Raw genomic sequence first — 24,763 nt, forward strand, 5'->3', positions numbered from 1 at the left:
CCATCTGCCAAAAAACAAAATCAAATGAGGTTACTGCAGACATCATGGTACAGAAAAAAGATAAAGCCTTTGGCTCAAATCTCAGTTGAATTAGTTGGCTGAAATCTTACTTCTCGTTTCTCTGAGCTCAGTCCATCACATGGTTGCTGAGCAAAGTTAATATGTTCTTTTTTCTCATGTAATATCTGGAGATACAAATTCTGAGGTATTTTTAATAGCAATAGTAATTCTAGTAGTAACTGTAGTAACAGTTATTTGTTGATAGATGTGAATAATTAGTTTTATCATCATTATTATAGTTAACAATTAGATAGCACCACTATGCACTATTCTAAGTATTATCAATTTCCTATCAACTCACTTAATGTTTTCAACAAGGCTGGAAGGTTGAATGACTCCCCCAAAGTCACAGAATAGTAACTGCTGTTCACTGAGCTAGGGAGAGATTCTGTACTCATTTACATAGGTAATAGAGAAAAAGAAATTTCACATGCAGGATAATCACAGATCTAGTTTGAAACGTAGAAAATGCAGTCGAATCAAACAGAAGTTAGGCTGGGGCAGCAAATTTGACCACCGGCAGGCAGAATGAGTCCGATAATTTCCAACTCATTCTTAATGGAATTTTCAATTCATCTTATTGACTTGGGATTTCTGGGTTAGGATAGAGAGGTGGATATCAAGCAAGAGTCCTGAGAATAATTTAAGCCTTGGAATTCAGTTAATCCAAAGCGAGTGAGAACAATACGGTGTGTATATATGTTTGTGTGGATATCAACCTGCCGTAAGTATTTCTTTTCAAAAAGTTACCCTGTGGAGACAAATAGCCTGAGGTAAATATACAAACTGTACATTCTGCTTTTGACTGGAGGCTTAACTTGTCAGTGATAATGACTTACATAGTGATCCTCTCTCTTCCTGACTGAAAAGTTGCACTAGCTTCAAGCTATGTGCTCTGTTAAGAGTCAGGAAGAGAGAAATCCTTCCTATTTCAAGCTGGTTTGATTGCTAATTCTTTTCCAGAGGTGATGTGAAATCTGGCTGATGTAGATGAACTGGTAGCAATGTTGTCACTAGAAAAGGCATGGATCTTATAGGAAAAATAGGTAAAGGTATTTTAAAGAGCGAATAGCCCCCTGCTGAGTATCTCTATCTTGTTTCCTTAAAGTGAATGTTTCTGTCTTCCAGAATCCTTGCCTGTGTCTTAATCATTTCAGCAAAGGCCCTGGCACATACCGCGTCCCCAATAAATGCTGCTGAACAAATATTTTAATCTACTTTTACCCAATAATTTGTCAGCACTTCAGAATAACACATTAACCAACTGTATTGATTTTGAAAATAAGGAGCAAATAAACCTGTAGAATGTCATATTAGTTTCTAAATTCCGTGTGTGTTTGCGCGCGTGTTTGATGAAATGACACAATGTGACTACTTTAGCTAACAACTTTAACTTTTTTTATAAGAGATTATATATCAGAAACGTTTAGGGGCAAAATTTGATGGCAAAAACATTCGAGTTTGAAATCTGATTCAGCGACTTTCAGCTGGCTGACTGTAGGCAAATTATACAACCTCATTAAGTCTGTTTATGCTACAAATTGAAATATATTGCACTGTGTACCTTATACGGATTTTGTGAGCATCAAGCAGTGTTCATTCTGATGCTAGCATGGAAGTGTTCAAAAGGTGAGTCATTAGTTTTATTAACAGCAGTCACATCTCCTATTTTCCTTAATAGAGAACTACAGAATACAGTATTAGTCTAAAGATGGCCTTCTTATAAAACACCTCATTTTCATAAAAACGACAGTCAGTACAAATCTTAGGTGAATCTATAAGATAATACAACTTAGATCATAGATTTAACCATCGCTGCATCTAAAAACATATTTATCAGACGTATCGGCACAATAATTATCCACTACTGGGAAAGTTAATAAGTTGAGTAGGTATGGGGGGTTTTGGTGGTATGCAAGTGTGAAAGGGTATAAAATGCTCATCTAATTACGAATCTAATGGTTTCTTCCCTTCGATATTTATAAAATGCACTATTGAAGGTTAGCTTCTATTTCAATAAATCCCAGATATTTAATACTACGTTTTTTTTTAACCTCTTCAAGAGTTTGAAGATGAAGCTTTTCAAAATTTTCCATGGAAGACTACAGCCACTGAATAGCACAAAGTTATTGCAACATAAGAGTTCCTATCATGGGGGCACCTGGATAGCACAGTCGTTAAGCATCTGCCTTCGGCTCAGGGCTTGATCCCGGCGTTCTGGGATCGAGCCCCACATCAGGCTCCTCCACTGGGAGCCTGCTTCTTCCTCTCCCACTCCCCCTGCTTGTGTTCCCTCTCTCGCTGGCTGTCTCTCTGTCAAATAAATAAAATCTTAAAAAATAAATAAATAAAACGAGTTCCTATCACGTATGTTTTAATAAAGTTCTTTTCATGTAGCCTTCCTGCCAGGTGTAATAGATGTAATATTTCCATGCCATTCATATTATTATGATGGTGATGATTCTATACTTATATGCCACGAACATTCTGTAATGCCTGACTGTATTTTTTTCATGGAATCATTTTTATTCCTACACAACTCCGAGGAAAATAGTCCCTCCTACCCGTGCTCATCTCAGGGCAGTCTGCCGGCATGGCTGAACTCCACACTACTGTAGCAAACATCACTCTCCAATTACATGGGTTCCTGAGTATTGACAGTTGCAAGTTGGGGAACGTCTTTAACCTGTCCCCTCACTTGATCTTCAAAGAAATTACTTTGTTTGTACTGTGACATTTTGAAGCACTACACTTGTTTGCCTATCAATATGGAATGTGGGTATCCATTATTTCATTCTGAATCTACTTCTTCCTAAGTAGCAAAGAGCAAGTAACAGTTAAGCACATTCTTCCACCTGAGACTTTGGAAGACAAAGTTCATGTTCAAGAACCACACTTCCTTCTACTAGATGGGAGTCATTCCTTCCGCAAGCTCCGTGTTTTATCAGTGCAGCTGATTGAGAATTAGAAAAGTAAACTGCTGGATTGCAGAGGGCTCTAGAGAGGGCTATACTCACACGTGTCATTTTACAGCTGAGTAATATATGGGCACGGAACAACAAGACTTAAAAAAGTTCTAGGCAATAGCAATTAGAGCTTTAATGACACAAAATACTCCAAGGTGTGAAATACTTAGGACAGTAACAACTGCCATTATATTTAGTCCCCACTAAGTGAGCTAAGATGTCACATCCATTGCTTGGGGAAGCCCTAGAGGAAAAAACTAAATCCTACAAGCTAATTTTCTAGATGAGGAAACGGAGGCTAAACAGAATTAAATGAGGTCACAAGCTACCGAGTGTGTCTGCTATGACAGGATTTGAAACTCAACTTCGTCTAACTTCAGAGCAGGGGCTCCTAACCACAATACTCCAGGCTAGCCTATTTCTCAATTAGAAAGAAACAAGCCTCAACTTTGGACTAGCAGAGTTTGACAAAGGTCCTGCAGGGTATGGTGTTCCGTAAAAGGCTCTTTATCTCAGGAATAAATACAGGAGAAAAACAGGCTAGCCTCTGTGGTTATAACAAAAAAGATAGAAGTTGTGCTGAAAACTTGCTAGAGGTTTCAGAAATTGGTGCTAAACGGTGTTTCCTAATTTTTGTGTTAAATGTGTGTTTCTGTATGTTTATTCCTCCTGGAGCTGCAAATGCAAGCCTATAACTCATAAAGAGCATGTGCTGGATGAAACAACATACCTTGAAAAGTAAATTGTAAAATAGAAAATACTAGTCCTTTAAGAGGAAGGTGGTTCAAATTGAAAATCTGCATTTGGCACATTAATGCTTAGTTTCTGGGGGAGAAAGAGCATAGACTTAACCCCTTCCTTGATGCACCAGAAAAGTTTTTCTTGTGCTGACACTTCTATGAAATCTAAAAGAAAAGGCCAGAACCTTGTGGAGCTTACAGAGGAACAGACCTAGGACTTTGCATTTGCAAGGAGTCTTCCACGTCTCCAACTCCAAGGTAGGCGTGCTTTCTTCAGCTACCTCAAAAGTTCTCTCGGGAGAGTGGAGCCTTCAGATACAGACTTTTACTTTCTTATCACATCTCAGCCAGCAGTTCCCAGGCATGCTGATTTCCTTTCTAAATAGAGCAAAGCTTTTGTGCCAGGTCATAGGATCAAACTGTATCCCAGGGCTTGCAATGCCAAGTGACACAGAACTGCTCTACCTTTTCCCATGCAAATCCAAGCCTGGGGAATATTCCCAGAGAAAAATTCAACTGCAAAGGACTTCCTCAAACATTAACAAAAGAATCCAACATTCTTGGTCTCCTGGCCTGGACTATGCATCATCCAGAACCTGGGATGCTAGGCGACAGTAAGGAACACAATCTTGGACAATATGAAATGGGGAGGTCACAAGGCAGTGAAAGTCTTTGAGAGTCTCCCTCTGTAATATCTCCTGGGATGATGACTCTTACTAATTCAAGGTCTCAGTACATTTGCCAGCATCGGTAGGGAAGCAGTGTAGTCCTTGGATTTAAGAGACCACATAAACCACATGATTTGCTGGTATACTTAAAAAAAGGTAATCCCATCCACACCTTTCCTACATCATGGCAGTGGCATGGAATTGTAGGAGTAATCTCAACACACTTCCTGGTAGAGAGAGTTATCATAGGAAAACGACTCCCTGCTCCAATGCTGAGTGATTCACAGAGGATCTCTGCTCCTGAGTGATTCTCAGGCAGTGTGGTATCACACACTGAGCAAAGTGTCAGAAGCCCGGGCTTCTTCAGTGGGGTCTTGTGCTCTCTCAGTCACCCTATTTGGGCCTCTGGGTTGTTGGAATGATCAAAAGAAATATTTGGAAGATCAAATTGTGTTGTGTAAAAATAAGAACTTTTCTATATTCCATAAGAGCACATCCATGTGCAAAGAAACATAAGGAAGAACCAAATAAAGGGAGGGTGGGGGTGGTACCGTGTAGGCAGAAAGCAGCACAGGTTTTGAAATCAGCTAGTTGTGTATTCCAGTACCCATTCCCCCACTTTACTGGCCATTCTGGGACAGTGACTAAATCTCTCCGAACTTAAGTTTCTTTGTCTGTTAAGGGGTGTGGGGAGGGGGGGAGGCGGAGGCAGGGATGGTAACAGCTCTATCTCACAGGGTTCAATGAAGGCTAAGTAAGATTTTGTATATCCTGGAAGGTATTAGGTATGTACCAAGTGTTACTTCCCTTGGTTCTAGGGAATACACATCCTTCAATTTTCACTTTGCCTACTTTTTCTTAAGCCGTTAAGAATATATGTATGTATGTATTTGTCAAGTAGCAGAGACAGAAGGCAGTCTTAGCTTCTACCATGGACATTTTAGAGTATTTAAAATTAAATACGTAAGTTAAATCATTTCTATACTAGAAATAGAAATTCTCGGGGTGCCTGGGTGGCTCAATCAGTTAAGCATCCAACTCTTGGTTTCGGCTCAGATCATGATATCAGGGTCCTGGAACTGTGCCCCACATTGGTCTCAGCATGGAGTCGGCTTGAGATTCTTTCTTTCCCTCTCCCTCTGACCCTCCCCCCACTCATGCTCTTACTCAAACACAGTCTGTCTCTCTAAGAATAAATAAATCTTTATAAAAAAGAAAGAGAAATTCTAATAAAATATTTTTTCTTCCAATATCTCAAAAGCCTTTCCATAATTTTAGAGAGTTTTAGAAAATGTAAATGGTCCAAAAGCTAACCTATAATCCTTTCCCACTCTCCCACTTCTTTAGTAAACTAGTACCTTATCAAAACGAACTATCAGAATAAACTACGTTATGATTTCATTTAAAGGCATTATTCATTTATTATATCTGATTTGAGGTAAAATGGCCATCATTCAGTTTCTAGCTCCAATTGCTAGAAAGTATATAAATTTAAAAGCCAAAATTAGGTTTCCGGGAAAGGTTAGAAGGAAGATCATCGTGTTTGCTGGTTCACTCAAATTGTTCTGACTTCATGCCCGGTCCTGCCAGCCATGGTTACTCAGCGAATGCCATGTGTCAGAAAGAAAACACAGTCCTTGTCAAAAAACAGCAGACCTGTGTGATCAGAAGTGCCATAAAAGTATGCATAAGCCCATCTGTCCAGGGGCTAAAAGAAATTAGTCTCTTCCTAGTGAAAATCACTCAGTGGACCCAAAATCCTTTTCTCTTCCTCCTTCTCTTTTTCCATCTCCCTCTCTCCCTCCCCCTGCCTCTCTCCACTACCCTCCTTCTCTGATTCTCTTCATCTTCATCTTCACTCTATCTTATTTTTCCTCTCGTTGTTTCTGATCCTGTGGGGTTTTAAATTCTTGGCTCCTGTGAAAGGCTCTCAGTGTCTGTTTTCTGTGTCGAGGCTGTTTTCTTAGGTTGCAACATTTGTAATGTGACTTTCTCTCTGTAATTCAGAATTCTGGTCTGATGCTCTGTTTGCTGTTTGGCTCTATCATTTGTATCTCTCTGACCCTGTCTGATCATCTCATTCTGTTTGTGTGTATTTCTGTGTGTGTGTGGGGGGGGGGTCCTCCATGTTTATTGTTTGGTTTTTCGGCTTCAACTCATGTCTGTCATCCAACTTGTGGGATGGAGAAAAAGCCACAAACATTGAAATGCATTGCCCATAGTCTAGTTGGGATATGGAATTTGCTTTCAGCTATTTAAAAAAAACAACAACAACTACCAGGAACTTTACATATGAATTTAATGACAGGAAAAGCAGAGAAGAGGAGAGAAATAGTGGCTGTGATCAATAGAACCAGCCATTGCAAATGTCTAATGATTTCTGAAAACACCTCACAAGGCTGATTGTAAATGTTCCTGCAAAGGCAGGGACATAATCAGAGGATGAGGTCTGCCAAAGCAACCCTGCGCTAAGAGAAACATAATAGGGCACACATGCGCGTGCAGACACGTGAGCGCGTGCACACACACACACACACACACGAGTATGACAAAAAGCGAACTGCAATGAGAAATTCATTTATACTTTTAGATTCCCAGAAGCACATAAAAAATAAAAGCAAAGAAAACTCCACTATAAATAACCCTGCCAGATTCTAAATAAAGCCCTTGAGTGGCTGGGGAGTCTGACTTGCTTCAAGGAGTTATAGGATTTGGTCATTTTTAATAACCGTGTTTGCTTTCTCACCAAATTACTTCTCCTCCGAGAATCTGCTACAGGCACAAGGGAATTATTCTCAGTGGCCAAAGTGCATGGGTAGCAAAAGGACATGACCAGAACTGTCCAGGCGAAGGTCACCATAGCAAGAGGGAGGAAGGAAGAAAGAAACAGAGAAGCCCATATCCATTTGGAAAAAGACCCTTGGAGTTTCAAGAGGAATCAGGGAAGTCACCGCAAAGAGAAAAGTAAATTACAGATCCCACCCCTGGAGCCTTGGTAATATTGTCCATCAGCTCAGTTCCAATTGTACAGGGAATTGTTAATAAATTATTCAGCATTAACACAATTACTTCAAGCAGCTAGAGGGTACAAGCTTTTTGTCTTCTTTTAGTTCCTGTCTATCGTACAGGAATTTATTTTTTATTCCACTCAACCATCCCACTGTTCTTTCTGCTGTCTGGTGATTCTCAGTTTAAGGAGCCCACAAAATTGCCCAGTCATGGTCAAAGTTTCCAGAGAGCTCTCTAATGTAATGTTAGAGCTTGAGTCATGCAGAACTCTACCCAACTCAGGAAAAAAAAAAGCTAGAATCATTGCACACAGTCACCTAAACAGTGAAAATTTAATTTAATGCAAAAGTCTCAATTTTCTTATCCACAAAATGGTGGGAATAACATCTGTCAATATATTTAAGGCACTGAGCAAGATGCCTGAAGTGGTCAATACAAATATTCTCCTGCTACTCCCTTTCCATCACTACTCTCTTACTTCATTATCATATTTATTTTAAATGTATGCATAAAAATGAGAAAGCAAAAAAGACAAATATCACACTACCCTGTAGTAGGAGACTAACCCACAAATCACTTAGTACATGGCACCAGCCCTGCCCAGACCCAAACTGTGGCATTCGCCTCTCTATAAAGGAAATATAACAGAGCCACCACATGCATAAGCCTCAAGAATGTTTTTCTTCTCTCAAGGGCTTTATATCTGCCTCTCTCTGCCACGAGCAAAACATAAAGATGCATGCCAACCAATAGGGAGAGTGGTTTTGCAATCAGCTAGACATCTCGAAACGTATATGCAAATCCTACTGAATTGTACATTCTAGTCATGAGACCACAACTTGATTACCTTCAGTGAGACTCACTTTTCTCATCTGCAAACTGGGGTGGCAGCTGAGCTCACTGAGCACCTCCCACATGGGGTTCAAAAGAGGCCACAGGTTACCATGGTTACAGGAACAAGCTCTGGGGTCCCCCTGTCCAGGCTTGACTCCTGCTGCATCACGTACTCACTGTGTGTCTAATCTGTAGCTGCTAACAGAAATAAGTCTTCCCTTGAGCTCTCCCAAGCTGGCAATGCGGATAATGATGCCTTCCTGAGGGTTTCTGGTAGGCCTGAACAAGCAAACTTCATAAGGTGTCTACCACATAGTAAACACTCAATAGATATGATCAGTTTGCTTTGGTTACTTACAAATCTCCTTTTCTCCCCCACTTCAATGTCCCCACACCATGTCATCAATCTCATAGTCTCCGACATGGATTCACAACAAAAAGAGATCTAGGCAACACAGCTGGGCATTTTTAGGATTAGAGAGAAATAGAAATATGCATCTAGTGTTTTATTCCCTGCTGGTTCCCAATATCCCTCAGCCCTTCTGATCGGGCTCATCTGGATTCCGCTATTGTCTCCCATGGAAGCCCAGTGACATTTGATACTCTGCAGATTTCAAAGCACATCTGCCACATTGTGGTAAATACATGCAGAGAAAACGGATTCCATGGATCTGAGCAGGGGGATGGTTCCTATTAACTAATCCAGTTTGAGGGGTCCACAGACTGTTACCTCTGCCATCACCTGCACTACGGAGGAGTTCCATCTGCAAATTGATGTCACAGCCTATAGTATCGGGCACCTACCACATGGGGTTCAAATGAAATACACTGTGGCTCCTACCCAATACCTTGCCTAAAACTCTTCCAAACATCAGTCCCCATGACCCATTTCTTTAATTAAGTGGTATTCCAAATTTACTCAGGCTGGATACAGAGAACAAAAAGCATGATTCATGCTATCCTGGGATTGACTGAGGATTGATTGAATGTGTGTGTGTGTGTGTGTGTGTGTGTGTGTGTGTTATTTTAATGTTTAATGTGCAGAGGAATTACCTGGGGAAACTGTTAAAATGCAGAGTCTGATTCAGTAAATCAGGTATACAGAAGGTGAATGAAATTCTGCATTTCTAACTACCTCCCAGGTGCTGTGGCTGGTCTGCAGACCCTCACTTTTCGTAACAAGAATGTAGTAAATAATAGTTCTCTTGCCAGATATAAGATCTAAGAGGACTCCTAACTGTATTGAAATGTTAGGTGAGGTGGTCATAGCTAATGAGAAAGCATGCCCACACTGTAACTAAATATTCCAATATCTGAATATTGACAAGACTGTCATCACTATATTTCAAAATATTCAAAGACTTAGGGACAGGAATGCATGACCAAATTATGCTGGGTTGGGGGGAGAAAAAGAGAGAGGGAGAGGGTATAGGAGCTGAGTTTAAGTTAGCTATAATGGAAATGATATTGTGAAAATTGATAAAAGGAAAGCTCCCTAAAATGGAGTCAAGAGGCTCAGCAGGGGAGCTCTTACACCCTAACACTCATGGTCAACTGCAGACCCGACAGGAAGAGATGGGCCTTGTACATGGATACTGCTTTACTATCTCAGCAGGAGGAAGAAAGTCTTACCTACCTCCTGTCCCAGCAACAACTCGGCCAATGAAAGTGACCATACTTTTAACTCCCAGTTTACTCCAATGGCCTTTTTGTTTATAAGGGCCTTTCTAGCTTCCCCGTCTCCTCTACAAAAGAGGCACCTCTCCTTTGTTTTCTGGACTGATCTTTGGTGTTACCACAGCTCGCTCATCCCACCTTGCAATTCTCTTTTATTCCCGAATAAACCCATCTTTTGCTGGTCAAATAACTGGATAACTGGCAGTTTTATTTTTAAGGTTAATGATAGGTACGGAAGGAAAATGCTAAAATATTAAAGAAACTACTGCTTAAGAAAACACACACACCCAGACTAAAAGAAACCCTGTAAATGCTGTAATGCTTTTATCTTTCTTAAATAACAGGATTCCGTAAATTTCTTTTCCAGGTTATTCTTATTTATTGAAAAGTTACAAGCAGCACGCAGTCTGACTATAACACTTAAACATTACAAACACAGTTTCCCATTTCGAGTTCAAATATAAACCCTTTATTTCTGGTTAGTATTTGGTCTGTTCCATGGTAATGAAAGTCATTTAAGTACATTTAGCAGGGGAGCAGGGCTATGGCTGTGCATTCTCTCTTCTAGTGTTGTAAAAATGATTAAATATTTCTAGCTCTTTAATTTATTAATTGATGAGATTGTCCTTCCAAGTATTTAGATACGATTACATTTACCAAATGAGATTCAAACTGAATAATGGTCTCCAAGAATATGCTATGAATAGACAGTGTTGATTTTAAGAAAAATCAAATGATAGAACATTGTTATTCATTTTTCTCTCATTGTATTTTATAATGTTTTATAATATAATAATAGCACATCCTAGAAAATAAGATGGGTAAAAATGTAAAGAAAATAAACTGATAATCCAATCACATAAACTGGGGGGAAAAGTTTGAATATTTTCTTACAGATTCCACTTTATTAATATTTGGTACCATTATTAATATGAGTCAATATCACAAATTAACTTCTTTGTTTTTTATGCGGGTCGTATACTTATCATTTAGTCTTATGTTTTTTCCAATTTGGGAATTTTTTTTTTGTCAGAAACAATGGGTAGTGCTTATACATATGATTAGGATTCTTCCTACATTAATTTTTAAAATCAAGAGTATTGCTGTTCTCAGGGGAGCAAGGGGAGTAACTTCAGAAAACATAGCACAACGGTGAACATTTCTGAATATGGAGGATCGGGGGATCAGTACACAGAGGTTTATTGCTTTTGTAAATGATGGAATATGTGTATTTTTTCAGGTGCACAATCATGTCTTAATAGATATATGCCAGGCACTGTGTTCATATCACACATGCACTTTTTCATTATAGTCCATACACATTTTGTATCTTATTTCTGGTATTTATTCAGCTGCAACCATGTTCCCATGTTATAAATCCTGATAATTTTTAATGATTCGGAGTATTCTGCTATGTGAATATACTAGGAAAGCCTTCTTGGGTGTGCAGCATTTATGTTTCCCCAATTCTTCCCTATGAGGTTTAGCTTTATACTTGTGATAGAAATCAGCGCTGTGTTTGGGGTTTGTTTTGGGTTTTGGTTTTTTTTGATACTGATTACCTTGTTGTCATTTATTTATAAACTGGGATTACATATGGGGCGCTTGGATGGCTCAGTCGTTAAGCGTCTGACTTTGGCTCAGGTCATGATCCCAGGGTCCTGGGATCGAGCCCCACATCAGGCTCCCTGCTCAGCAGGAAGCCTGCTTCTCCCTCTCCCTCTGCCCCTGCTTGTGTTCCCTCTCTCGCTGTCTCTGTCAAATAAATAAATAAAATCTATTTTTAAAAAATAGGATTACATAATCTGGCTTTTCACCCATCAACATATGACTACAATCATTTGCTTCAAGTGGGAAAAATATACCCGCCTCAAGGAGATGACCCTAAGATTGAGGATGTATTCAAGACTCTTCTTTTACGAAGGCTGAGTGAATATACTTCTCAGAGTATCTGCAGAGATAAACACAAATTATCCATCCTCTCACCTGGCCCCTAGGTATGGAATGAAGCAAAAAGGGTGAATGTCTAGAGCTACAGAGAGGAAGGATTAGGAGATGGTTTGGGATTTTACTGCGGCACAAACTCAGCTGATAGATACACATGTGCTTGTACACACGTGTGTGTGCATGGGTGTGCATTTAGAGTTTCTGCTGACCTACATGACTAATACTATTTCATTTATTTACATCAGTGTCAAAAGACTTCCCAAAGCTCTGGGATGCCTGCTATTTCTAAGTCGGGACACTGGGCAAGAGGCAAAAAACTCTCGTTTCTCCAGATTGAGATGCACGATGCTGACTTGCATTCCTGCCAAATTATGGGTGCACAGGCTCTGTCTGAGTAGGCAGAGGCTTCACGGAACTGACAGTGAATTGTTCTCGCAAGACCGAGGATACAATTCGGCTGTGGCTGCGTAGCCCAGTGCTCTTTACATGCAAACGGCCAGCAAAAATAATGGCATGTCAAGTGCAATTTTCTCGCCGGCCGCTGACACCGTAAACTGTAATACAGTGTAATTATTTGGCATCCCGTGTCCTTCATACTAAGCACCACCCAAACGATTTCCAAGTGAGAGAGAAGAGGGAAGGTTAGAAGGTCAAATTTAAAGAGAGAAAATGAGTCAGTGCCTTGGAGGGAGAGGATTATAAATAGATGTGGCATCACCAGCAGTAGACTTATATCCAAATAAGGAACTGCTCAGAAGCCCAGGTAGGAGGGGAAAAGGGAAGAAAGAGAGCAGAGGAGTTTATGTAAGAGAGAGGATTTAGGATAGATCTCTGACCACCTGGAGAGCAAACTGGTTTTTCCCAAAATAAAGCAATATGAGGAACTGAGGATCACAGACCACAGAACAAGAGCTAAAGGAACCCGGGCAGAAAATCAATAGATGCTACACTCATTTTTCTTATATTGCTTTCTTTTCCTGTTCCATAGGGATTTGTATCTTAAATATAATTTCATAATCCACTATTCCATTACAAGTGAGGAAACTGCCCAAGAGAGGCTATAGGACGTTCGCTTCCAGCTCCTCCATAGCAGAGGTGAAAAAGAAAAAAAGTCAGATCTCCAAGAGATCCTGCCCATCTTTCCATTGTGATTCAAAGATGCCAACCTTCATTCTCTGTCTCAGTTATCCTGACCCTCTCTCAGCTCTTAAAATATCCTTGCTCATGCTACTGCCTCTGCTAGAATGCTGTCTCTTTTCATCCCTGCATTCCACTTCTCTGGTTCACGGGCTATTTCCTTAGCGAAGATTCTACATCCCACAGAATAGACCAGCTTCTCGTGTATGGGCTTCCATAGAATCATATTCCTTTATTTCGCAGTACTTATCTCTGTTTTAATGTGACATTCGTTTTCAGGACTATCTTCCTAATGTCTGTCTCCCCACAGTACCCCATTAGTTCCAGGACAGAGTGTGGATTTGAATTTGCTCAGAGTGGAGAATCTACTGGCCACAATGCTTAGGAGATAGTAAGTGCTCAATACAATACACATTTGTAGAATGACTTGATCAATCATCCTTGGGGCTCACAGCATAGGGCTCCCATGATGACATCAAGCTGTTCACCTCATATGCATTACATCCAAAGGACGTGATTTTTTTTTTTTTTTGTCTTAGTTGCAAGATGTATGAAAATCATCACGGATTTTTTCCTCTCTCTCTCTCTTCTAAGACAAGAACACATAAGCATATAGGACGAAGGGTCCCATGTACCACCTTATTCTCTGCCAGAATTGGCAGAGAGAGTCAATGCTGGAGGTCCTGAACAATGTGGAATGCTAAGTATTTATGTGTAGAACAGGGTCTGAACCACGTGTTCCGCAAAGAACTAGCATCGGGAGCGGAGTCTTTTTGGCTAGTATTTTTCAGAAATTCAGAGAGAAGAGTTCTGATGTGCCTTGTACCATCAACACAAACGTAAGTTTGCAGATGGATGAGAATACAGCAGGATCGCCATCTGCTCTGCCTCACACCACTGGTACGGGACACAGCCTCCACAATGGGGATCGGGCAGCCTGCTCAGAAAGAGCTGTTTTAGCAAGTTATCCATTATCACTAACTCAAAGAAAGACTTTGATTTGTTTTTAAAGATTTATTTACTTGAGAGAGAGAGAGAGAGCTTGCACAAGTCGGGGGAAGAGGAGAGGGAGAAAATCTTAAAGCTGATTCCCCCACAGAGTACAGCACGGGGCTCAGTCTCAGGACCCATGAGATCATGACCTGAGCCGAAACCAAGAGTCAGACCCTTAACCCACTAAGCCACCCAGGCACCCCAGGAAAGACTTTTAAAATCAGTAAGTGGGAACAATGTTTAAACTACCTAGCTGGTCTAGAAAGTACGGATATGAAGGGGGAACGTGAACCCAATGCATGGTCCCCTTTATTGAAAAACACCATTTGTATTAAATCTTACTGGATTTATACGACTTTTTGACAAATTCTTCCATTATTTAGGTGAATTACTCGTTCATTTATTTATGCAAAATATTTAGTGAGCACTTCCTATATGTAGGCAGTATTCTAGGTTCTGGGGATATATAGTGAAAAACAAAGGAGACAAAAATCCTTTTTCTTTGCAGAACATGCATTGTAGAAGGAGACAAATCGTAAATAAGACAAAGCATAGACTATGTATGGAATACGTGAGACAATGATCATCAGGAAGAAGAAAAAATAAAGCACGGTCAAGAGATACGAAATATTAGAGGGAGGGCATTTATTTCTTAGACAGAATGGGACAGGGAGTGTTCTCTGTGAATGACTTTCAACTTCATTTTAATTCAACAAGAAATATACAGCGGTGCTGCTTCTAACCAAGGTGACCCTCAGTAGTCCTGCCCTATCCCCACGACACTGCATAAACCCTCTGTCCAACTAGGATATCTAAGTTCCCACTCTACCCCATCTCGGTCTAAGTGACAAGTCATCCTTCAACCTTCCAAACACACCTAAATCTCACCTCCACCTAAAGCAATCTGGGGTAACTGAAAGGACTCTTTCTTGGGCTCCCACTATCTTTTGCTCACCTGGTGATGTAACTATCTGTCCATCACTGAACTACACACAGACACACACAATTAAGAATACAATCATGGGAGTGCCTGGGTGGTTCAGTCAGTTAAGCATCCGACTCCTGATTTTGGCTTGGGTCATGATCTCAGGGTCCTGGGATCAAGCCTCACATCAGGCTCTGCGCTCAGTGCAGTCTGCTTATGTCTTTCACCCTCTGCCCCTCCTCCTACCTTACCCCTCCCCCCAAAATAATCAATCATTTAAAAAAAGAATAGAATCATGGCTACAATTACTATGTATAGAGACTACGCATACACGATTTTGACCCTTATTTATTTGGATAGCCTTTGAAGACTTCTAGTAACTTCCCCAGGGTGAACACTCAGAAAGTGGCAAAGCCAAAGTTCAAACTTGTGGAGATTGCATCTTCGAGGGCTTGTTCTTTCTCTGCACCCAGCTGTCTACCCATAGAGCAAAAACACTCAACGGACGATATGAAGGTGTATGTGAAGCTCTGAAAAGCCAATCACTCAAAAACTGGCTCTGCCCTTGAGCTTGAACTCAGCCTGCGGCGCCGAGGCCCCCGCCACCGTGATTCACAGGAGGGCCTTTTAAAGAGTAGGTATGCTCCTAAGTAACGAATGCTCGTCGGCCAGTTCCTGGGGAGAAGCTCAGCAATGAAGTGGTTTCAAGCTGGAGGTGGAAGAGTGTGCAGAGAGATAAAACACCGTAAAGCACCGGTGGGCACCTGGATACGGATCATCCCCACACTCAGCCTGACTTATAATCTGACACAGTCACCTGAAATGTATTTTTGGCTTCACGACAACCCAGGAGTCTCAAAGCCTAAGCTATAATATTTCAGGAGCAATTTTCTTTAAGGGGAAATATGTATGATTGGAAATGTTTGCAGCAATTTCTTCAGAAAATAAGTTTAACTCTGATTTAACAACTGTTTGTGAACTGGCCAGAGGAGAGGAGAGAGAAAGAGTTAATTCATAAAAACAGTCATAAAGACTCAGGAGCATTTTGGCCATTTCAAAATCTTAGGGTTCACTAGCAACATTTCTATGATTTAAAGAAGGATAAATGCCTTGAATATTACTAAGTCACAAATCAATGCTGAATGCCTGGCTGTTTGCTTCCATCTCCATTACTTAATTTAAAGAACAAAGTTAAAATTAGTCATCAGACTCCTATGAATCCAAAGCAAACCCCAGTTTAATTACTTTTTCTATTCAGACAAATGTGGAAAGTCCTCCTGGGCATAGCATGTTCCGTTATTTATATTATATAAGATACAATCACAGTGATATACTTCCATAAAGAAATAATACAAACGGTGAGAAAATATTCACCAATTATGCATGTATGCATATGCCTGTAGATCTAGAATTTCCTATGGTAGAAAAATGACCTGTCTGTGGGCGGGCTGAAGTTCTAAACATCCAGGAAGGAGGACTTTATGGATGCTCTATTCCATTCCTATTTAAAAATAACTCCTTATTTTTAAAAAAAAATTATTTAAGATTTTATTTATTATTTGTTTTTTAAAGATTTTATTTTTAAGTAATCTCTACACCTGAGGTGGGGCCTGAACTCACAACCCCGAGATCAAGATCACATGTTCTAATGACTAAGCCACCCAGGCATCCCTGTATTCAATCAATCTTAAGTGCAAATGATGGTTTAAACACATGGCCGCTAGTTACTAAATTGTAATAGAATACGGTGGGTAAAATTATGGCCTTGGGAATCCCCAACTTGATTCAAACTCAGAACTTTTCCTGGATCTATGATCTTGCTTTACTAATCCGTCTAAGCCTCAGTTTCTGTACTTACAAAACAAAAAACATAATGCTGGTCCAGAAGCCCATATTCAGAACCCACTGGCCCAGATGTGTTTGGAAATTCTCAGAAGTTTTCACATGTAGAAACATACGAAGGTACATCAACTGTATGGTGCACAGCACCCTGTATTCAAGCACATTAACATTTCTGCCAGGAAGTACATCGACGATCACAGTAATGGGATGCATTATGACTACAAATAGCCTCAAGTCAGTTCTGCTACCTGAGTTCATATCAGGCATACCAAAAAAAAAAAAATCTTTCAGTGATTTTTGTATTTTAGACATATGAAAAAAGGTGTGTAGACCTACTCGACACACATATTGTTTGTCTATGTGTATGTATATATACACATAAATACATACATACATATACACAGAAATGGGGGGGAGGCTATTGTTAGAACCAAATAAGATGGTGCCCACAAAGTGCTCTCATATTAGTGGTCAATGCATAATACACACTCAACACTGGCCAGAGCGTGAGCTCCTTGAAGACCAGGATCATGGCTTTGTTCATTGATACACTCCCACCAGCCTAAAAGAGGGTCAGACACATAGAGAGGGCCTCATAAATCCTGAGTGGGTCATGGTATCTCCTCCTCCAGGTTTCCTTTGCCCAAGGAGACTAACTCTATGGAATGAGAAAACATAATCCTTGGAGAGTCTCAATTTGCTTTGCCAGACAATGAGGCAGAAGCACAAATGTACTCAGAAGTTCCCGGGAAAACACGAAGAGTTAACGCGGGTCTTAAAGATCAATATTTCATTCTTTTCCTATTTTATTCTAAATCCCTGCTTTTGGGAAATGAGTAATACTGACACAATTCACTTCTTAATCTGACTTAGGAAAATCAGCCATTCGCAGGCTTATAATTGGAATTCTACCTATGATGATCGTGTGTGAAGCCTATGGACACTTCTGAGGAAAAGGTATGTATCATTCTCAATCACCAACGGTGTGATTTTGGAAAACACTTATCTACACAAGGAACGTTTGTCTAACCTGCCAACAACAACAAAACCAAATGGAAATCCACCCGCGCGCACACACGTACACATAGTACTATCGGAAATTCAGATTGTATACGTTTGATCCCATGTGACGACGAATGAACTAGTCTCCTCTTGCAAACTGTATTGAATTACAGTACAAACCGCTGTGAAGCATCCACTCCAAGAATCTCCCTCTCTCTATCCTTGGTTAATGACGGAAACAATCAAACCACCAAACTGAAACAAAAAAGGAGAAAAATCTACCTGCAACAGGAGATACATGGCCTCAAAACAAAATGAAACAAGCCACATCTTAGGAATTGAGGTCGTAGAAATTCTAACAGAACAAATATGTACACGTCTTCCAAATACTTAAGCTAGAGAAAAAGTTGGGCGTGCAGACCTTCTTGTAGGAAATGAGAAAGAAAAGCTGATGTGTACATGCATTACACGAGTATTATTGTACCTGACGGGGTGGAAGGGATGGGGGAGACCAGCCTTCACCAGAAGAGCAGTCTGTGTACATTTAAAACTGTTACGGTGGGATTATCCGTACTCCTGAAGAAACCAATAGGTACCTAAACTAACCATCTGGCCTGAAGTACTACAGCTAAGTGTGCCAACAATTCTGACAAGTCTCATGTTAAAGATCTGAAGAGGAGAAACAGATCCTGAAACTGGGATCTTAAAAACGTAGCTTACCCGGCCAACAAGAATCGGTTCAGGTCCAGAAAACTCTTCCAGGACAAACATTTGATTCCAAACCCAGCCTCTTTTGGAGCGGTTCAAAATCCGCTGTTCTTCAGTCAGCCTGTTTAGTTCCAAAGGGGATCCACTCATTAAAACTTGAGACTGATTCATCGGAGCCATGTAAATGCAAGGGGGAAGAGTAATCCATAATATTATTAATGGAGTCCAGAGATCCAAAAGCATTTCCGCTAGCCGTTCTGGCATGGTCCCACCAGTTAAGCAAATCACCACGAAAATGAGACAATTATTTTTTTTGCCTCCGGTCTGCAGCCATCCAATTCATCATGCAGTGTGGAGCACTTACTTACAGCTCTGCCACGTGTTTGTAGCACAGGAAGCAGACATCATCTAAGCCGCTTTTCTAGGACTACGATCCATTGGTGTTCCTTTTCATTGAAATTGCCTGCAAAAACAAGGAGAGAGAAAGCTAAAGGTCCAGGGCAACAGGTCTTAAAACGAAATCACTGACTTTTAAAAGTACCTAAATGAACAACAGCCGGCATTTCCCAAACTCTTGAGTTAGGAAAGTAGAGCTGAGGAGTCAGAACTACTAGATCCTCTTAGTTTTTTGAAGCTTCACTTAGATTTTAGTATTTATTTTGTATCTGTGTTGCTTATCACAAACCACTTAAGTAACAGAAGTTCTTTCCCTTTCTACCTCCCTCCTTCCCTCTCTTCCTTCCCTCCTTCCCTCTCTTCCTCCCCTCCTCTCTCACCGTCCCTTTTTTTTTTTGTAATGCAAGTTGAGGCACGTGCAACATAGCCCCGTCGTAGTGCTGTAGAGACTGCAAGCCCCTTTCTTCCTTCCTTCCTTCCTTCCTTCCTTCCTTCCTTCCTTCCTTTCCTTCCTTCCTTCCTCTCATCCTTCCTCTCATCCTTCCTCCCTCCCTCCCTTTCTCTCTTCTGATGTAAAGATGGGTCCTAGTTCACTCTAAGCAAAGTTATATGAAGAAACTAGCCTCTAATGGGGAATTTTTTTTTTTAATTTACACATGAGAATGGGAAAGGGAATTTCCCATTTTTACAGTCTTCGTTGCCACAAGGCATCAGAAGGGACAGCCCAGTTCAGGGTGCAGAATGCAATTCTCTGCCAGGATGCTAATAATGAGTGAATAAAATTAGAATGCTCCCAGAGAGAAATTCTGATGTCCAGCATGTATGCTATAATCAGGACGGTGTCAGGGCTCCCATTCTAAATGTACAGTTGAACAGGAGATTTAAATTATGAAAAGCTCCGTTGGGAATGAAATATGGTAAAAATACAATTTCCAATTGAGGAGAATCAGAAAGGGATGGGCAAAAAATTCCCCTTTACCTGAGGTGTCAAATACATTTTTGGCTTACCTTCAGCGTGGAAAATGTGTTTCTTCCCTCTCAAAAAAAAAAAAAAATATTTTTAAAGAAATAATGTTCACCGCAGATCCCAGAGAGAAGCCTTGCTGAATTAGGTTAAATGGGAAAATAATTCCTCAAGACACCATCGGGATCAGTTTGGCTCAAGGAATTCGTAATGGGGTAGGGAACCTTTCACCCCTAGGTCCCTGGTTCCATTCTGGCTCAGAATGGAAAAGCAAGAAAGTCATTAACATTGGCTGGGCCAGTGAGTGGCCTTCGTGAAGCCAGCTGAAATGGCAGACCCGGATTCTGCTGCAAACACAGGCCATATCTGATCTAACAATATGGCCAGACGAATCACCCGCTTGTCACCTTTTGCCGGGGCCCAGCTCAATCTCCAGGACTGTATACCCCAGCTGGCCCCACCCTGATGAGCACTAGGGGAATCAGCTTTGCAAGCAGCAGTTGTGGAAAGTGAAGAGAAGAAAAGCTTTCCATAGGAAACTAGCTCAGAGAAAACAAGAGCCAAGAACAATGTCCTCTACTTCTGCAACGGCCGCACACAAAAGGAAGACCCCATTTCCACCAAGACCTTTCTCATGCCAATGTGAGAGCAGACCTTTGCAGGCTTCAAATTTAAAACAAAATTCAAAGCTTTCTGAATTGTCAAACCACTTATTTATTTAAGCAGCATTTACAGCATGGCCATCATCTACCTGGCCCTCGCCTACACAGGGTCCCAGCTTGCCCCACTTGCTGTCTCTGTCATAGCGGACGGGATACATTAAGTTTTCTGAGCTTCAGTTTTCTCTTCTGCAAAATGGCAATAATACGTCCTCCAGGCAGGAGAGTGTGTCAGAATCAACACTCCTATGAAGCAGCAGGAGCCCATGGGAAGCACTCACTGAACTGCGGTTCTTGTGGTTTTCCTAAGTCAGACCCTGAAGGTGCTGTCGACATGGTCCCTGCCCTTGGGAGACTTTGGTAAAAAGGCTAAATGAAAGAGCAGAGGGTTCAGGTGTGTGACCTCTACAAGAGGAGAATACAAGGTGCAAGAGTGACAGGAGGCACTCCAAAACCTTCCGGAAGGTGGGATGTGGGAGGGTGTAGGTGGTGCTGGGGAGGAAAGGGAAACTTATCCTGGCCATGTAGCCTCAGCCTCAGCCTCTCAAGAAAAAGGCTGTATTCTTTCCAAATTCACCTTCTGTGTGACAGGCCATCCCTGAATGCTCAAAACCATGCATGCCCTTCTCTCGGACTGAGTGCCACAAAGACAAGAAGCCTGCGTGGGTTTTGGGTTTCCTCCAGCATCAGCCTGCCTAGGGACTGAATTCTGGTTAAAGAGCTGCACTTACCAGTGTTATATCTGGGGGCCAACTACCAACAATAACAGCAACAACTATAATAATACCTAACTGGTTTATTTTGAGGATGAAAAGAGGTAATCTTGTTAAAGCAATTAGGAAAGGCTTGAATGTACAATTATTTTTAAATTGTGCCAAATACTCTGAAAGTATATTCTGGCATCTGCTCTGTTGTTAATGATTCTGGGATAAGAAAACTTAATCCCATTTTAAACACATAATAGACACTTCCTTGATGGCAGCCACCAAGGGGCACCCAGGACGGAATGTGACATGAGGGGTACTCTACCTGAACCTACTGGAATCAGGTGAAAAGTGATAACAAACCCAATTATATAAATAACTGTACACAATGACATAGATTTGTTAGAAAGGATGCATTAATAAAGGAATGTGTGCCAAAAATAGTACCCATTCACACAGTCTCTTACAGTTAGATAAAGCTTACTGTTCCTCACACTGTTTTGTTCAAAATTGAGGCACAGAATTATTAAAGAACTTGCCCCCCCCCAAAAAAAAAAAAAAGAAAAACAAAAAACAAAAAAACCCACCTCCAGCAAGGAGCAGACCATTATTTGAATCTAGGTAATCTAACTCCAAAATTCTCTTTCCTAACAAACCCCTTCTCTCATTATATAAATATTTGATGCGTGTATACTGACTGTCAGGCACTGGAGATGGTCAAACAGGTCAGTGCTCTTCTCTTCAGGAAACGAAGAGTCTAATGGGTACAGAGTAGGAAACAGAGACAATATTCATTGAACTGCAGGCTGAGAAGGGTTAGGGAAATACCAAGTGATGGGTATGCCACTCATCTTGGCAGCATTAATGAAGGCTTCCTGGAGGAAGTGGCATCTGAATGTTGAGAAGGAATTACCTTACTGGGGAGCAGGTAAGTGTGAAAGGGCATTTAGGTCAGGCAAAGAACAAGAACAAAACCACCGACTAATCCAGGACCTCGGGCAGTTGGCAAATCATTACTTACTAGATCTTCTAATCTATGATCTGAGCATCTGCTCCCTACCCACCAAATTCATCCTACTCATGGTCTCCACAGAGTACCTGTCAATTAGGGTATCCAGTCCTTTGTGAAGAGAAGAGCATGTTTGATTTCTCTAAGACTTGGGGGGAATAGAAATATGGGCCATCCCGCGGACAGGATATAGGAGACAGTGCTATTCCAATGCAACTCCTCATTTTTCAGAGAAAGTAGGAATGATTTGGTCAGTGTCCTACAGATGGTGGCAGAGCTCTGGGGAGCAGTTATCCCAACTCTACGGAAACCCTTCTTCATCCATACTGGTCATTGCCACTACCGTCCCCCGCACAGAACTTCTAGCACACTCATATACTCCTCTCTCAGGCTTTGCCAAACTCTTAAACCACTTGTGCTATTACTTAAAATTTTATTGAAGCAGTCTTAGTTATTTTTTTAGTATCTATTTTAAAATGGAAAACCAATACTGTGTGTTACAAAAAGATTAATAGTGAACACTTAGGAAGTGTTTGGATAATATTAAATCATCAACTCACACACACATGTATATTTTTGGCAAATCACCAAGGAAGACTAAATACAAATATATACACACACAAATTATATGAATATATACAGCTATATATGTATTTATACCTACTCTTCAAGATAACCATAATGTAAACGTTACTTTATTATCATCATTCCCATTTTAGGGATACATAAACTGAAGCACAGAAACACTTATTTTAAATAATGTTTTATTTGCACTTAACTAGATACTGTCAAAGCCTGAGGTCATTTCTCTGTTAAAAAGGAAGACCAGCAACAGTTAGCCGCAAGGGTATGCTGTTAAATATTTAAGTTCTTCTCAGAAAGAAAAAAAGAACCCTTGACTTCCAATTTCCATAATGTAAATACTTCCTCCAATTTCAAGCTCGCACCACGGCCACTAACGAGTTCTGGCAGTTCCTGAAAATTTAACAATCAGCTCTGGTAACCCTAGTAAGAGTCCCCTCCCGGACACCCCTGAGGGTGCTTCTCAAACCTTAATATGCATACAAATCACCTGGAAATCTAAAGATGCAGATTATGACCCAGGAAATCTAGGGTGGGGCCTGTGTCTTTGTATTTCTAATCCTCTCTCCTGTGAGGGCAGATGCTGTGGGTTTGAGGACCACAGCTGGAGAGGCTGGGGGTTTGAGCAAATAAGATCATTTCCCCATTCGGACCTTTTCCTCAAAAATAACAAAGGATTTACGGGTGCGGTACCAAGTCATTTCCTCCATGCCCATGCACTGCTTTCCATCACTGTACATACAGGAGTATATACATATAGCGGACTTTGAGAACCCCTGCACTGGTGGTCTGAATAAATAGAAGGGACTTTGCATGATGTCATAATACCCCCCAGCACATACACACCCATATGTACTTTATGCATGGATTGGTGATCTTGTCCCACTAACTGTTCACAGGTACATACATGCTATCAGGGGGTGGTGTGCCTTGGAGAGTCTTCCCTTGGAGACCAACGAGATTCTTCTGTGACAATTAGAACCGTACTATTTATACTGTTTGCACCTCTGCCACAGGCAGAGCTAATGTCCTCTTTGACGATGAGAAAATAGCTTGATAGGAATTCTTGAGATGCAACCAAATGTTATGTCACTGTTACCAGAATTAATACACATTGTGCATAGTAACCACATACATAAACTGCTTAACGCTACCCAAGGAAGAAGAAATTAAGCAAGGTTGTAAAGCATGGGTAAAAAATCAATTTATTTTTAGATTTTCCAACCACAGTGTGTATGTCTGGCCAAGCAATCCACTTTATTATAATGCTGCTGCATTGATTTACACCCAGATAGTGAGATGAAGAGATTTTACAGTCTCTCTGGAATTCTTACAAGTAAGGAAGTCTTCAGAATTTTCCCCCTAAGAAAATATCTTCTCTTGGGTAAGAGATTTTGCAATCTGACTTTTCATTCATACACACATTTTAGAGATAGTTCTGATTACAGCCTGGATGGTAACTCGGCTGACCCCAACATTTTTTTAAGGTGAACCTGGTCAATCCTCAGATATGTTAAGTCATTATGCAAAAATATAGTGCACCATTGATTTTGTAAATAACGTAGATTAAAGTTCCAAATGGTAAGCCACACACCAATAGGTGAAGTCTAAAATAAAAATGGGCTTTTACGGACACTTTAGGATTCAATCCAGCAGATTATTGCGGTTGACAGGAAGTTATGCTTTTATTATCCACTGGGCTTAGTGGCCACAATATTTCATAGAAGCAAAAATGACACACAGGACCAGAAAGTTTCTATTAAAAATGTTTCTGACCTTGAATTTAGAACCATTAGCAGGCTGCTTCAAAACAGGTAAATGCACATTGAATTCAAAGTGGTGTTTCAGGAACACAGACCGGTAGGAGATTCAGCGTGTGGCCCAGGGCAATTCACGCCAAGCTCTGGATGACTAGAACAGAACAGGCCGGGATATATTTGG

General features: G+C 40.8%; 1 protein-coding gene across 3 annotated transcripts in view; it reads right to left on the reverse strand.

The window, feature by feature from the left end:
* CDH8 (cadherin 8) overlaps positions 1-24,763 on the reverse strand; it is a 354,935-nt gene that overhangs the window by 320,625 nt on the left and 9,547 nt on the right. For all 3 annotated transcript variants that reach the window (XM_087870475.1, XM_087870474.1, XM_045806927.2), the window contains exon 3: positions 18,521-18,971. In XM_087870475.1, the coding sequence (XP_087726601.1) occupies positions 18,521-18,772 (252 nt within the window). In that variant the 5' untranslated portion in view covers positions 18,773-18,971. The remainder of the gene's footprint in view (positions 1-18,520; positions 18,972-24,763) is intronic.

Source organism: Ursus americanus, chromosome 21, assembly GCF_024610735.1.
Source record: "Ursus americanus isolate L20-20 chromosome 21, mUrsAme1.1.p, whole genome shotgun sequence".
In the NCBI taxonomy this organism is placed as follows: Eukaryota; Metazoa; Chordata; class Mammalia; order Carnivora; family Ursidae; genus Ursus; species Ursus americanus.